The sequence below is a fragment of the Thunnus maccoyii genome, chromosome 14, assembly GCF_910596095.1.
Source record: "Thunnus maccoyii chromosome 14, fThuMac1.1, whole genome shotgun sequence".
Classification (NCBI taxonomy): domain Eukaryota; kingdom Metazoa; phylum Chordata; class Actinopteri; order Scombriformes; family Scombridae; genus Thunnus; species Thunnus maccoyii.
The window spans coordinates 14,608,960-14,620,874 of record NC_056546.1 but is presented as its reverse complement, the minus strand read 5'-3'; the positions used below and the strand labels follow the sequence as shown (position 1 = coordinate 14,620,874).

The 11,915-nt window shown below is 37.5% G+C and overlaps 2 protein-coding genes across 2 annotated transcripts; both read left to right on the top strand.

The window, feature by feature from the left end:
• Positions 1–930: 930 nt before the first annotated feature.
• Positions 931–4,093, top strand: LOC121912063 (catechol O-methyltransferase domain-containing protein 1-like). Its single transcript, XM_042434124.1, has 7 exons — positions 931–1,007; positions 1,097–1,215; positions 2,404–2,509; positions 2,834–2,952; positions 3,431–3,485; positions 3,579–3,712; positions 3,800–4,093. The coding sequence occupies exons 1-7, from the start codon at positions 953–955 to the stop codon at positions 3,950–3,952; spliced, it is 741 nt and encodes a 246-aa protein (XP_042290058.1). The 5' UTR covers positions 931–952; the 3' UTR covers positions 3,953–4,093.
• A 2,194-nt stretch (positions 4,094–6,287) lies between these two features.
• LOC121911953 (neurofilament light polypeptide) lies at positions 6,288–10,772 on the top strand. The gene is made up of 3 exons (XM_042433932.1): positions 6,288–7,386; positions 7,484–7,608; positions 8,403–10,772. The coding sequence occupies exons 1-3, from the start codon at positions 6,445–6,447 to the stop codon at positions 9,730–9,732; spliced, it is 2,397 nt and encodes a 798-aa protein (XP_042289866.1). The 5' UTR covers positions 6,288–6,444; the 3' UTR covers positions 9,733–10,772.
• The last annotated feature ends 1,143 nt before the right edge of the window (positions 10,773–11,915 follow it).

Genomic DNA, 11,915 nt, shown 5'->3' with positions numbered 1-11,915 from the left:
TCATGAAAATAAATTAGACATATCTATTTGGGCCCCAAACACTCATGATGTCTCATGATGATTTATGCACTCTGCCAGCATAAATTTGGGACTAATTTTGGATGCTTTATAAAGCTTTTATGAACAGAGAAAGAGTGTGGTAGTCTTGCTTCATTGAGTTGAAATCATTCAAAAGTAAAATTGTGCTATTTTTACCACTTTGAAGAAAGCCCTTCAGAGTTATTATCCACTTATACTCACAGTGCTGTAGCTCATCTGACATCAAACAAAACCTCTTTCAAGTTTCCAGCTTCTTTGAAAGCACAGCTGCTAGCTTATTCTCTCAGGTTCCTGGTTGCAGTTTGTTATTTTTTTTCTTTTTTATGATCACATTTAAAAACAAACTGCAGCTGGATAAACTTGCAAATGACCAAGTATGGTGGAATTTTCACAGTGAGGGAAATGCTGCCTTGTTAAATACATGAAAATTTGAAACACATGACAAATGAACTGCACTGATATACAGTACTTAGATATAGTGTATACTCAGGAAGTGTGTCAGAACAACACACACAGATAAAATAGTTTGAACATGTGCTTGTTTGGATTGCAAAATAACCAACAGACAATCTGCAGATTTTTTAAAGACTTTTCCCAGAGAACTCTACTGTGATTTTCATCTATTTAAACTTATTGTAACTAAATTTTAACACTTGCATAGATGTATTTTGTTTTTTAACTTCTCTAAATTCCTAAAGAAATCAACTTAAAAGAAGTCCCTATCTTTGCAAGATGATTAAAAAATCAAGAGGTTTAGCCTCCCATTCAAAGGTTAAGTACAACAAACACAGACTGTTTGATGTCCCTTCCAGTACAAATAGAGCTGACACTCAGAGAGAGAGATTCACTGGGCTCAAACAACCAACCATTCAACTTTTTCTTTAACTAAACCCAGAGCAGAGCACATACAGCAATGGCAGCAGATATTAAAATGCTCTTTTGCTTTGGACTTGCTGTTGTACTAACAGGTATGAGATGATGCATGGATGAAGTTCTGTGTATAATCTGGTAGGTGACAGAGATTTCTTGTAATAGTATTCTGTTTCTTGTCGGTCAGGTGTGGGAAAGTCTGCGCTTATTGGGAAGAGCCACAGCGATGGAAAGGACGATGTCCTGCTGCAGTATGTTGTTAACAACTCACTGAGGGAGCATCCAGTCCTCACCAAACTCAAACTGGTAAGGGATATAAAGAACCAGCAAGCTGTCATATATTTGTGTCTCATTTGGAGGTGGAGATGATAATTTAAACACTTTCATATCACATTAATTGTTGTAACATTGCTTTTTTACTTGCCGCAGCAATACAGCTGGACTGTTTGCAAGTGGTTCAGAATAATGCTGCTCTGCTTCTGAAAGATTTAAACAAATGAACCCATGTGTTCCTGGTCAAATTTTAAATTCATTGTAGGATTCTTTCGATTACCTTTGGCTTAGTATGGTCAGGTACTTGCCAACGTTAAGCAACATGCTGAAGCAACCAGAAAGATTTAGGTCAGAGATGAAGGTTACAAACTAAAGGTGATTGTGCCTTTTGAGTAGAGCTTGACCAATATATTGGTCAGCTGATAGTATTGGCCGATATCGGCCTATTACAGATATATCGGTATCAGCATATATGTTGTCTGATATGAGCCAATATTTAAAAAATGCTTTGTTTTTTTAAGTTATTTAAGCAGCATCTTATGTATATTTGATCCTTTTTCTTAAGTCAAGCTTAATATATATGTACATATGTTTTTTTATTTATAGTAATTTACAATTATTAAATTCCCAGTGAAGTTTACTGTTTCAGTGCACTGGTGTCATTTTATACAATAAAGTTTACTGTTAAATTGTAAAATATACTGCCCCCATTACATATCTTTGTCACATTCACATTTGAGGGATCATTGCAAAAAATGTGTATTTATATTTATGTATATATAAGATTATCGGCTGATATATCGATATCAGAATTTTTTTACTCCCTAATATTGGTATTGGCATCGGCCCCAAAAATCCAGGCCCTACTTTTAAATTGTAACTTCTAAACTCTGGATCTCACTGCCACTGTATTAAACATTTGTAGACATCTGCATTTATTTAGTTTCTAGTTTTGCTTTTGTTTCTGCTTTTGTGTAATTTTTTAAGTCTTTACTTTTTATACAGCTACTAACTTATCAGGAATATATAATTACTACAATACATGATTTCAGAGCCTGAGTAGCAGTACAATCTTTGGCCACTAGAGGGCACAACAGTGCCAGAGGAGACTACACAGCTCCATGACGAGATCACCTCCAGCACCAAGAGAAATATGTTGTTTATCCCTGTCGCGATAGAATATAATGATATATTTTACATGATTGTTAATTTTCATTTTAGAGAACCCTTGAGGATGAGTGGAATAGAATGATGGTTGCCATTGAACAGGCCCAGTTAATGGCAAATCTTATTAGACTCATCAATGCAACTAAAGCTATTGAAATTGGTAAGACTATGTCAGGCACACACACACACACATTGAATGGAAAACTGTAGCAGTAAAGAAAAGCTGACATAACTGGAAATTTAGAAGCAACCATATAATTGTGAAATTAAACCACTGCTGATTATGTAATGTTGAAAATTAAATACCACTGACTTTATAGCACTGAAATGTTTCACCCTGAAAGGCAATGATCTGATTCTATTTAGTCTCTCTTTGAATTTACAACTTTTCTCTGCTCCCATAGAAACTTCTCTAATTTTTTAACCATCTTTAAATGACTAAAACTATTAATCTAAAGTGATTAATACTCTATTTATTCTGCAGGGATGTACACGGGGTATAATGCACTGAGCATGGCTTTGGCCATGCCAGAGAGTGGACATGTGGTGGCTTGTGAAATATCAGAGACCTATATCGACATTGCCAAACCATTTTTTAAAGAGGTGAGAAAAAGTACAAAGATTGACATATATTCAATCATCCATTAAAAAGTTGTCTACACAAGAAAAAAGAAAATATGTTAAGATGTTAAAATTGTTAAAACTTGTTTGTTAAAATTTCGATTTGTTCAAGAAATCTTGAAAAACTCCATAATAAATATATTACACAACTAAATAATTTCCAGTTCTTTGTACTTATACAACATTTGATTGATTGTTGCTTCTGTCAGAGCAAAATTGTGCTGCAGACAGCATACTGTATATCCACCTTCTGTCAGTATGTCTTCAATGCTGTGAGCCTGAGAGTAAAAAGGTGCCTGCTCAGTCACGTAAAGATGCAAAGCCAAGCAATCAATCAATCAATCAGTTTTTGCCTTACCTAACATCCTTTAAAAAACAACAAAAACAATTAAGAAAAAAAGAAAAACTACTTAAAAACCTTGCACAACACTCTATTCACACAATGTAACCTTCTGTATAGGCTGGGGTTGAAAGTAAGATAGACATACGGCAGCAACCTGCATTGGACACACTGAGTAAGTGCTTTTATAAATCTCAGTCATGATTTCTGATTAAAAAGAAATTGACTCACTCATTTTTGCAATTTAATTATCATCTCCTTTCATCAGATGAACTGATTGCAGCCGGCGAAGCTGGAACATATGACTTTGTGTTCATCGATGCTGATAAATTGAACTATGACAACTACTATGAGAAGTCCCTTGAGCTCATACGAAAAGGGGGTATTATTGCAATTGACAATGTAAGTACACCTCACACAGGTAGGTTGTGTTAGAGAACATATGCTGTGTTATTCAGAGGTGTTTGACTGCTCTGTTACTATTTGAAGGTGCTGTGGAGCGGAAAGGTTGTGAATCCTGCTGCTGATGACCACACCTCCCAGGCTCTGGATGCACTCAATAAGAAGCTGCACAAGGACGAGAGGATTGATCTGAGCATGCTCACTGTGGGTGATGGGCTGACCATAGCCATTAAACGATAAAATCACAAGATTAAAAAAAAGTTACATGTTTGTTATAATGGTGCATTAGTTTTGATATTGAATATAAGCTTAGAATGTCATATGTGGATTATATTGCCTTCTGTATTTTTTGTCAGCTACAACAATCATCCAAGGAATGCTTTTTCAACTGCAGATTAAACATTAAAACAGCTTCCTCTTATCACTGTGTTGAATGTCTTCACAAGGACAGCAATCATAAAAGTGCTAAATAAAACAAATATACCATTTCAAGCATCAAAAATGCCCCAAATCAATAAATACCTGTGCATCTCAGGATCAGATAAACATAAAAAATAGTAGTTTTCTTGTTATTGTAACAGAACATGAAACATCTCATTTTGTTTACAGGCTGATATGATCAGCTCTTTTTGTGGCTACATTACTGTAACCACAACATCTCACACATCAAAAAACAAATATGATGTATGGGGAATAAAGCTGAAAACAACTCAAGACTAAATCTTTTAAAGACGCTACAGTTAAGCTCTTTATAGGAAGATGAACACAGAAGCCTTTGCATATGTTATTTCACAGTTGAGTGTTTTTAATTGTTGTGATCTTTAGTTTTTAATATACATTACGCTTTTTATGTACCATTTTACAGCTGGGTCTGAAATACTGTAACATTCCACTTGAATTACACTATGGCAAGGATGTTTTACATTCTTGCTCTATTACTAGCTGAAGGCAAGCAGCTCACATTCAAGGAGTCCATGTCTTTAAAAACAAGGGCATGATTCAAGTCTACACTGGCCTGAGGTGTTACAGTTTATTAGTACAGACACATGTAAATACACATAGAAAGCCTTCACAACATGAGTGTTGTATGAAATGTAAGTTTTGATTTACAAGTGTAATTAGCAGTAGGGCAAAATGAAGCATAATTTTATGCTTTCAAAGACCATGTAATCAGAGAACATTACACAGTACAGTTAGACAGTAAAATCTTGAATAACAATCATATTTCATGTGTTATACCAATGTTCTTAAATTAATTGAAAATTACAGAATATACATGCTAGCATTAAATTAGAAGATAAACAAATGTGGTGGAAGAAGTATTTAGATCATTTAATTAAAATAAAAGTAGCAATACTCTATGACAAGTGAAAGTACTGCATTCTAAAGTTAAGTCAGCACAAAAGTATTATCAGCGAAATGTACTAAAAGTAAAAGTATCAAAGGTAAAAGTACTGATTGTGCAGAACAGCCCCTGTAAGTGTTTTACATTATACATAATTTTATTGAATTATTATTGCTGATGCACTAATATGTAAACAGCATTATAACATTGTAGTTGGTCAAAAAAGAGCTCATTTTTACTACATAAAGTTTGGTTCTTTACTCAATAATGCATCATATTTTAAGCTGTTTGCATGTAAAACCTGAAAATGCAAAGTAACTAGCCACTCTAGCTGTAATACACTCACCAGCCACTTTATTAGGTTCACCTGTGCAATCCAATACAACAGCTCTGCCATAAATTGTACATTTACAAAGCTTATACATTTTCAGTTTTTGCTGACATTGTCTGAAAGGTGATAATTCTGCTTTATGTTTATTATTAAGGTTGTAGTGGGTGGTGGTGGTGTACTGGAGTGCATTATATTGAACAGTGTTCCTAATATTTTGTCCACTCCATTAACATACATGAGGAGGGCAAAATATTAGGAACACTTTTCAATATAATGCACTGTAGTATACCACCACCACCACCTACTACAAGCTCAGTAATAAACATTAAGTAGAATTATCACCTTTCTGACAATGTCAAAAGAAACTGAAAATGTATAAACTTCATAAATGTAGAATTTATGGCAGAGCTATTGGATTGCATTAGATTGCACAGGTGTTCCTAATAAAGTGGTCAGTGGGTGTATACATGTAGTGGAGTAAAAAGTACAGTATTTCCCTCCAAAATGTAGCGAGGTAGAAATAAAGTAGCATATAATGTAAGTAAGTCACAAGTACCTCAGTTTTATAAAAACAAAGTACAGTACAGGAGTAAATGTACTTAGTTACATTTCACCACTGAAAACAAAGAATTATTGTGAAAAACTTTGGAGGGGAGAAAATCGAAGAAGAAGAAGAAGAAGAAGAAGAAGAAGAAGAAGAAGAAGAAGAAGAAGAAGGATTTGAATGAGAAAATGACGTCATCTGCTAAAAGCACTAAAACGGGTTGACTGTGGTCTAGTATTAGAAAAGGGGTTTAATAACAATTAAAACACATGTCACACATTGTTATAATAATAATACAAGAGAGTTAATTGATAATTGTTGACATACAGCCAGCTCATCTACGTCACTGCTGTCTGCGACAAAACGTAGTGTAAGCTCTCATTAAACCAGCAGCTGATGCTACACCTTTTCAGCACCGCGGACAGCTCCGTTCTGCATACCGAGCAGATGGCGACGGGTATAAAAAGTCCGCATGGAGCGAATCTGCAGACATTCCCACAGCAGCACACAGCATGAGTCACAGCATGGAGAACAGATTCGACTTTCCGCAGAGAAAAACTCAATCTGAGTATTTACAATATAAATCAAAAAACCTGGAATTCGATACCGGTGTCATGATTAGGGGGACATCCGCGGGTATGGATTTGAGCAGCCCGTTATCTGGAAAGTTCAACGAGAAAGAATTGCTGCATGGCTTGAACGACCGTCTTGCTGGATTCATAGAGAAGGTGCACCAGCTGGAGCACCACAATCACCTGCTGGAGAGTGAAATCGAGGAGATCAAAGGGAAAGCAAAACCCGCATCTTGTTTGGAGCAGGAGTATGGACCAGAGCTCGGAAAATTGAGAGAGCTGATCCAGGACATTACACACCAGAAGCATCAGATTGAAATAGAACATCAGAATTTGGAGGAAGAATTGTCCAAGTTGAGAAGAAAACATGAAAAGGAGGCGCGCAGCAGATCAGACGCAGAGAGCAATATTATGGTCCTGAAGAAGGACATCAGTGACGCGTATCAGGCCAAACTACAGCTTGACAAGAAAGCGCAGTCTCTCGTGGATGAAATCTACTTTCTGAAGACAAACCATGAGGCCGAGGTGAAAGTGATGTTTGACCAAATCCAAAATGCGCAGGTGACCGTCAGGGCGCACGAATTTGGCAGCCCTGGCGTCACTGCGGCACTTCGGGACATCAGGGCACAACTGGAAGGTCATGCCGTGTCCGACGTCCAGCAAGCAGGAGAAACTTTCCGATCTCAGTTTGCAAAATTAACCGAAGAAGCCGAGACCAAGAGAGAGGCGTTAAAAGCGACCCAGCAAGAGATTCAGGAGTACAGGAAGCTCCTGCAGGCCAAGAACATCGAACTGGACTGCGCTAAAGGCACCAGGGAAGCAATGGAAAAGCAACTTCATGACGTCCAGGATCGCCACAAAGAAGAAATAATTCAATACCAGGTAACACTAGATAGAGTGGATTTAAAAAAAAGTTATTTCAGTGTTCAGACCTGCATATCGTATCCAGTAACAAATGTTCTCTCCTCTCTTCCTCCAGAACACAATCAAAGAACTTGAAAATGAGCTCATAAATTGCAAATTTGATATGTCTGGTTATTTGCGGGAGTACCAGGACCTGTTAAATGTGAAGATGGCTTTGGATGTGGAGATACTGTCTTACAGGTAAGCTGCACTAAATCCAGATACAGTAGGCCCAGGAACTCTTCAACAGTTGGTATGGGAAACATTTTTGGGGTGAAAAAATATCAGTTTTCCATAAATTTCCTTGTTGCACAGACATTTCCACTTCTGCTTTCACTGTCATCATCTAGGTATACAGACTATCATAAATTGTGTGTTTAATGGTTAGTGGACTGCAATTATATAGCACCTTTCTAGTCTTCTGACCAATCAAAGTGCTTTACAATACATGACAACATTCACCTATTCACACACACATTCATATGCTGATGGCAGAGGTGTCAACCTGCTTATCAGGATCTAACCTAATGCACATCCACACACACATGTACACACACACACACATACACAAACACACACACACACCAATTTGGGGTTCAGTATCCAGCCCAAGGACACTTGGGACTGGAGGAGCTGGGGATTGAACCACCAATCTTCCAATTAGTGGATGACCTTGCTCTACCTTCTGAGCCACAGCCGCCCATTTAACATTTAAAGTACAATACAATCCACAAGGTACTGGTGGAAGGTTCTGGTGCAAATAACTACAGTGTTGCACTATGGGAATCGTAATTGCAAAAACCAAAAATATACTAATATATCATCTGAATTCTATTTATATAGCCCTAAATCAAAATCACAAATTTGCCTCAAAGGGTTTTACAATCTGAACATCCTTGATTCAGATAAGGAAAAAGTCACCCATGTCTCCTTGTCTCAAGTATTTTCATTAATAAGGATCAAAATAAATATTGTAACAATCTCCTATCTTGCAGGAAACTTCTCTGTGGCGAAGAGGCTCGGCTGTCCACAATGTCGGACACCCAGATCTCGTTGCCCTACATCTACCACCAGTCGCCTGTGTATACCCTCCCTTGCCTCAGTCGGCCTGGAGGCCCACAAAGGCGAGCAGAGCCCCAGTACAAGTTTGTAGAGGAGATCATAACGGAGACCACCAGGGAAATTGAGATGTCAGAATTTGAGGAGACAGGATCAGAGGAGACGGAAATGGGAAAAGATGAGCAGGAGTGTACTAAAAGAGATAGAGGGGGTAGCGAAGAAGAGAAGGATAATAATAAAGATGGTGGAGAGGACAGAGGTGAGCAGGTGTCTGATAGTCAGCAGAATCACGTAGAATCAGAGGAAATTGTTGTGAATGGGGATGGGGAGAGTCCTGGTGAGGTGGATGATGAAGGTGACAAAAGTAAAGAGGAGTCAGAAGAAACAGGAGCAGACAATGAGGACAATGGTGTAGATAAAAATACTCAAAGCAAGGTCGAGTTAATTGACAGCCATAATACAGAAGAAAATGAGCAATATGAAAAAGTAGCTGAAAACACAAAAGAAGAGAAAGAAGATGCAGCAAGAGTGCAAACAGTTCAGAAAGATTTCCCTTCAAAACCAGAGGATTTAAAACTAGAGGTCCCTGTGGAGGAAAAACTTCTGAAAAAATCTGAGGATGATGAAAAAGACGCTGAGAAGGCTGATCTAAAAGATAGTCTGACCCCAGCTCAAGCGAAGAAGCATGTTGATAAGACTTCGATCAAAGAGTCTAAGGAATCAGACAAAATTCTAAGCAGCAGTGTTCAAGTGAAAGATAAGGCTCACACTTTGGCTTCAGAAACAGTTGAGAAAACCACAGATTTTACAGCAGAGCCAAAGAGCACTTTGACCGCAGAGACTGAGGATCTTTCAAAAAATAAGGCTCAAAAAACCTCAAATATACTACCAAAGAGTGAGGGAAAGGAACACAGTCATTCAGAGCCAAAGGAAAACAGTCAATCTGAACCTCTAAAAGATCAGGATAAACTTGCAAAAAGCATTCAAGATGCCAGGGATGATGGCAGTAAGGGCCAAGATAAAGAGCCATTGCTTAAATCTGATGTAAAAAGTCTTCCTGAAGTGGGCGATCAAAAGCCAGACAGTGGTGACAAAATCCAAACAGTCCAAACTATGTTGCCAAAGGAAAAGACAACTGTAACTGCAGAAGTCAAAGAGTTACATCAGAGGGCGACCGAGAGCAGCCAGGTTCAGAAATCAAAGCAGTTTGAAGGCTCAGAGAACATAAATGATCCCCAAGGTGAAACTGAGAAGTCAGAGAAATAAGAAGAAAATATCAAACAGAAGGATATTTGAAGAAGCAAGGATCATTTCCACCTCATATGACATATATGACAGTTGAGGGACATATATCAAATATCAAATAGTGAAGCTAAACACAGCTTAACAGCTTAACCATTGCAGCTGAGTTACAGGTTACATCTGATCCAATCAAAGTCAAGTCATCAGCAGAGCCAAGTGAAGGGAAAGCTCTTCTCTTTAGAAAGACCATTTCAACAGAAGAGAGCATGATTCTTCTAACGTTTGCAACAGCTTTGCCCTTGAACTTTAAATCTTGTCATGTATTCAAATCTTTTGACTCACTACTTCAACTATTGCAATTACGAGAGTAAAAGATGCAGGGTGAATTTTGAATTTGCATCTATATTTATTTGCTTTGGTATGTGCTGACAAATAAACACAATATCAAATGATTCTGTGATTCTACATATTTTGTTGATCGCACCTCACACAGTTATAATGCGAATAAAACTTGCTCATGTTTCTAGCATGGATAACTCAACTGATATCAATATATAAGTCCACTTACTGCAGTTTTGTGGTTTTAACTTTCTATCAAAGTCAATACCAGCATCTCTTACCCTCATGACTCTGTATCCAAATAACCTCCATTCATCAAATCTTGAGACTAACTGAACTGCTGATAGTTTGTCTTCTAAATAAAACAAATGCTGTACATCCATATCAGATCACTGAATCAATTACAATAATAATAATTTAACACGAGCCAAAGGTAATGCTATTCCACACAAATCACAAAAGTTTGACAACTGCATTAAAAGTCAGTACACCAACATTATGCATAATCTCAGTGGGGGCGGTGGAATTATTATACATCTTTTTGCCAAAAATAACTTCTAACACCTGATCTACATGTCAGAACATTGCTTGATTGGCTTCAAAGCAAGTTTCTGAGAATTCTTGACAGTCAAAGCCCCGTGATTCAACCCCAATTTAAAGACCTAAACAACCTCAGAGTATCAGTTTTGACAGAACTGGAGAGGATACGCAAGGAAGGATGTGACAAGCTGTGATTGCTGTCAGTGGGGCCACTATAAAAATATGAATCAATAATTGAAACATACAAGATAAGTGCCAAATTAAAGTAAGAACAAATTCTTGCTTTATGGATGTTTCCACACACAGCAAGAGGGGTCACTGAATGGTTTGTTGAGTATGAAAATGATGTGAACCATATGCTGTGACCTTCACAGTCACCAGATCTCAACTGAGTTTATCATTTGTGGGAGATTTTGGACAGAATGTTTAACATTACTCTTCATCACCTTCATCATCAAAACTATACGAGGAAGTATGGGGCCTCTTAGTACAGTTCCAGAGACTTCAAGGAGCACTGAAGCTGTTTGCTAAGAGACTTCATTTTTGTTTCTCCTTCAATTTGTCAACCATCTGTACAAACAAATTTGACTATTTTTTTTTTTAAAAGATCACAGAAATTCTACTTTGTCACTATGGGACAGTGTAACATTTCTAATTATTACACAAAACGTGTGAAAAATGAGATATACTGAGAACATTTTGTGCTGACAACAGATTTTTAAATGAAATCAGTTTTCATTATGAAGTAGTTAAGCATGTTAGATGTGTTTGCAATGTGAACTCTTGACATGTACCAACAAACACACTGACACATACAACGTGTGACGAACCAAGCAAGTCATTACATGTCTAGTTGTTAGTTGTACTGCATCACCACATAATAAAAATACATTTATGGAGTTCAAAGTCTTTATTGAAAATTTATACATACACATAAGGACCTCCAAGACTTCCTGTGGGCTCTGTCTCCGCCCAGCACAGGGAAGCACTTTTGAGAGTGCACACATGTAACTCTTGGTTACACCTCTTCCGGACATGATAGTTTGGCATTTCTGTGAACAATAATTATGTGCCCCCAGTTGTCTGTTAGTACAGAATGAACAAAACTAATTCTGCTTGGTCGGCCAAGTGTATGGGTTCCTCTCAAACTTACAGACCAAACTTTAAGCAACCCAAAAACTGCCCAGTTTAAGGGAAGGTCACGTGTACAGCTTTAACAGAACATCACAAACCCCGATGGCCGACACAAAACAAAACATAACAGAGCTTTAGCTTGTCCTTGTGTGCATGAACAGGAAGGTTGCAGCAGTTTTTAAATAATAGCACAA

Coding starts and splice junctions, on each gene's coding strand:
- LOC121912063 (XM_042434124.1), top strand. CDS start 953: ATGGCAGCAGATATTAAAATGCTCTTTTGCTTTGGACTTGCTGTTGTA. Junction 1,216..2,403: donor TCCTCACCAAACTCAAACTG/GTAAGGGATATA, acceptor TTTTCATTTTAG/AGAACCCTTGAGGATGAGTG. Junction 3,713..3,799: donor GTATTATTGCAATTGACAAT/GTAAGTACACCT, acceptor TACTATTTGAAG/GTGCTGTGGAGCGGAAAGGT.
- LOC121911953 (XM_042433932.1), top strand. CDS start 6,445: ATGAGTCACAGCATGGAGAACAGATTCGACTTTCCGCAGAGAAAAACT. Junction 7,387..7,483: donor AAGAAATAATTCAATACCAG/GTAACACTAGAT, acceptor CTCTTCCTCCAG/AACACAATCAAAGAACTTGA. Junction 7,609..8,402: donor GTGGAGATACTGTCTTACAG/GTAAGCTGCACT, acceptor CCTATCTTGCAG/GAAACTTCTCTGTGGCGAAG.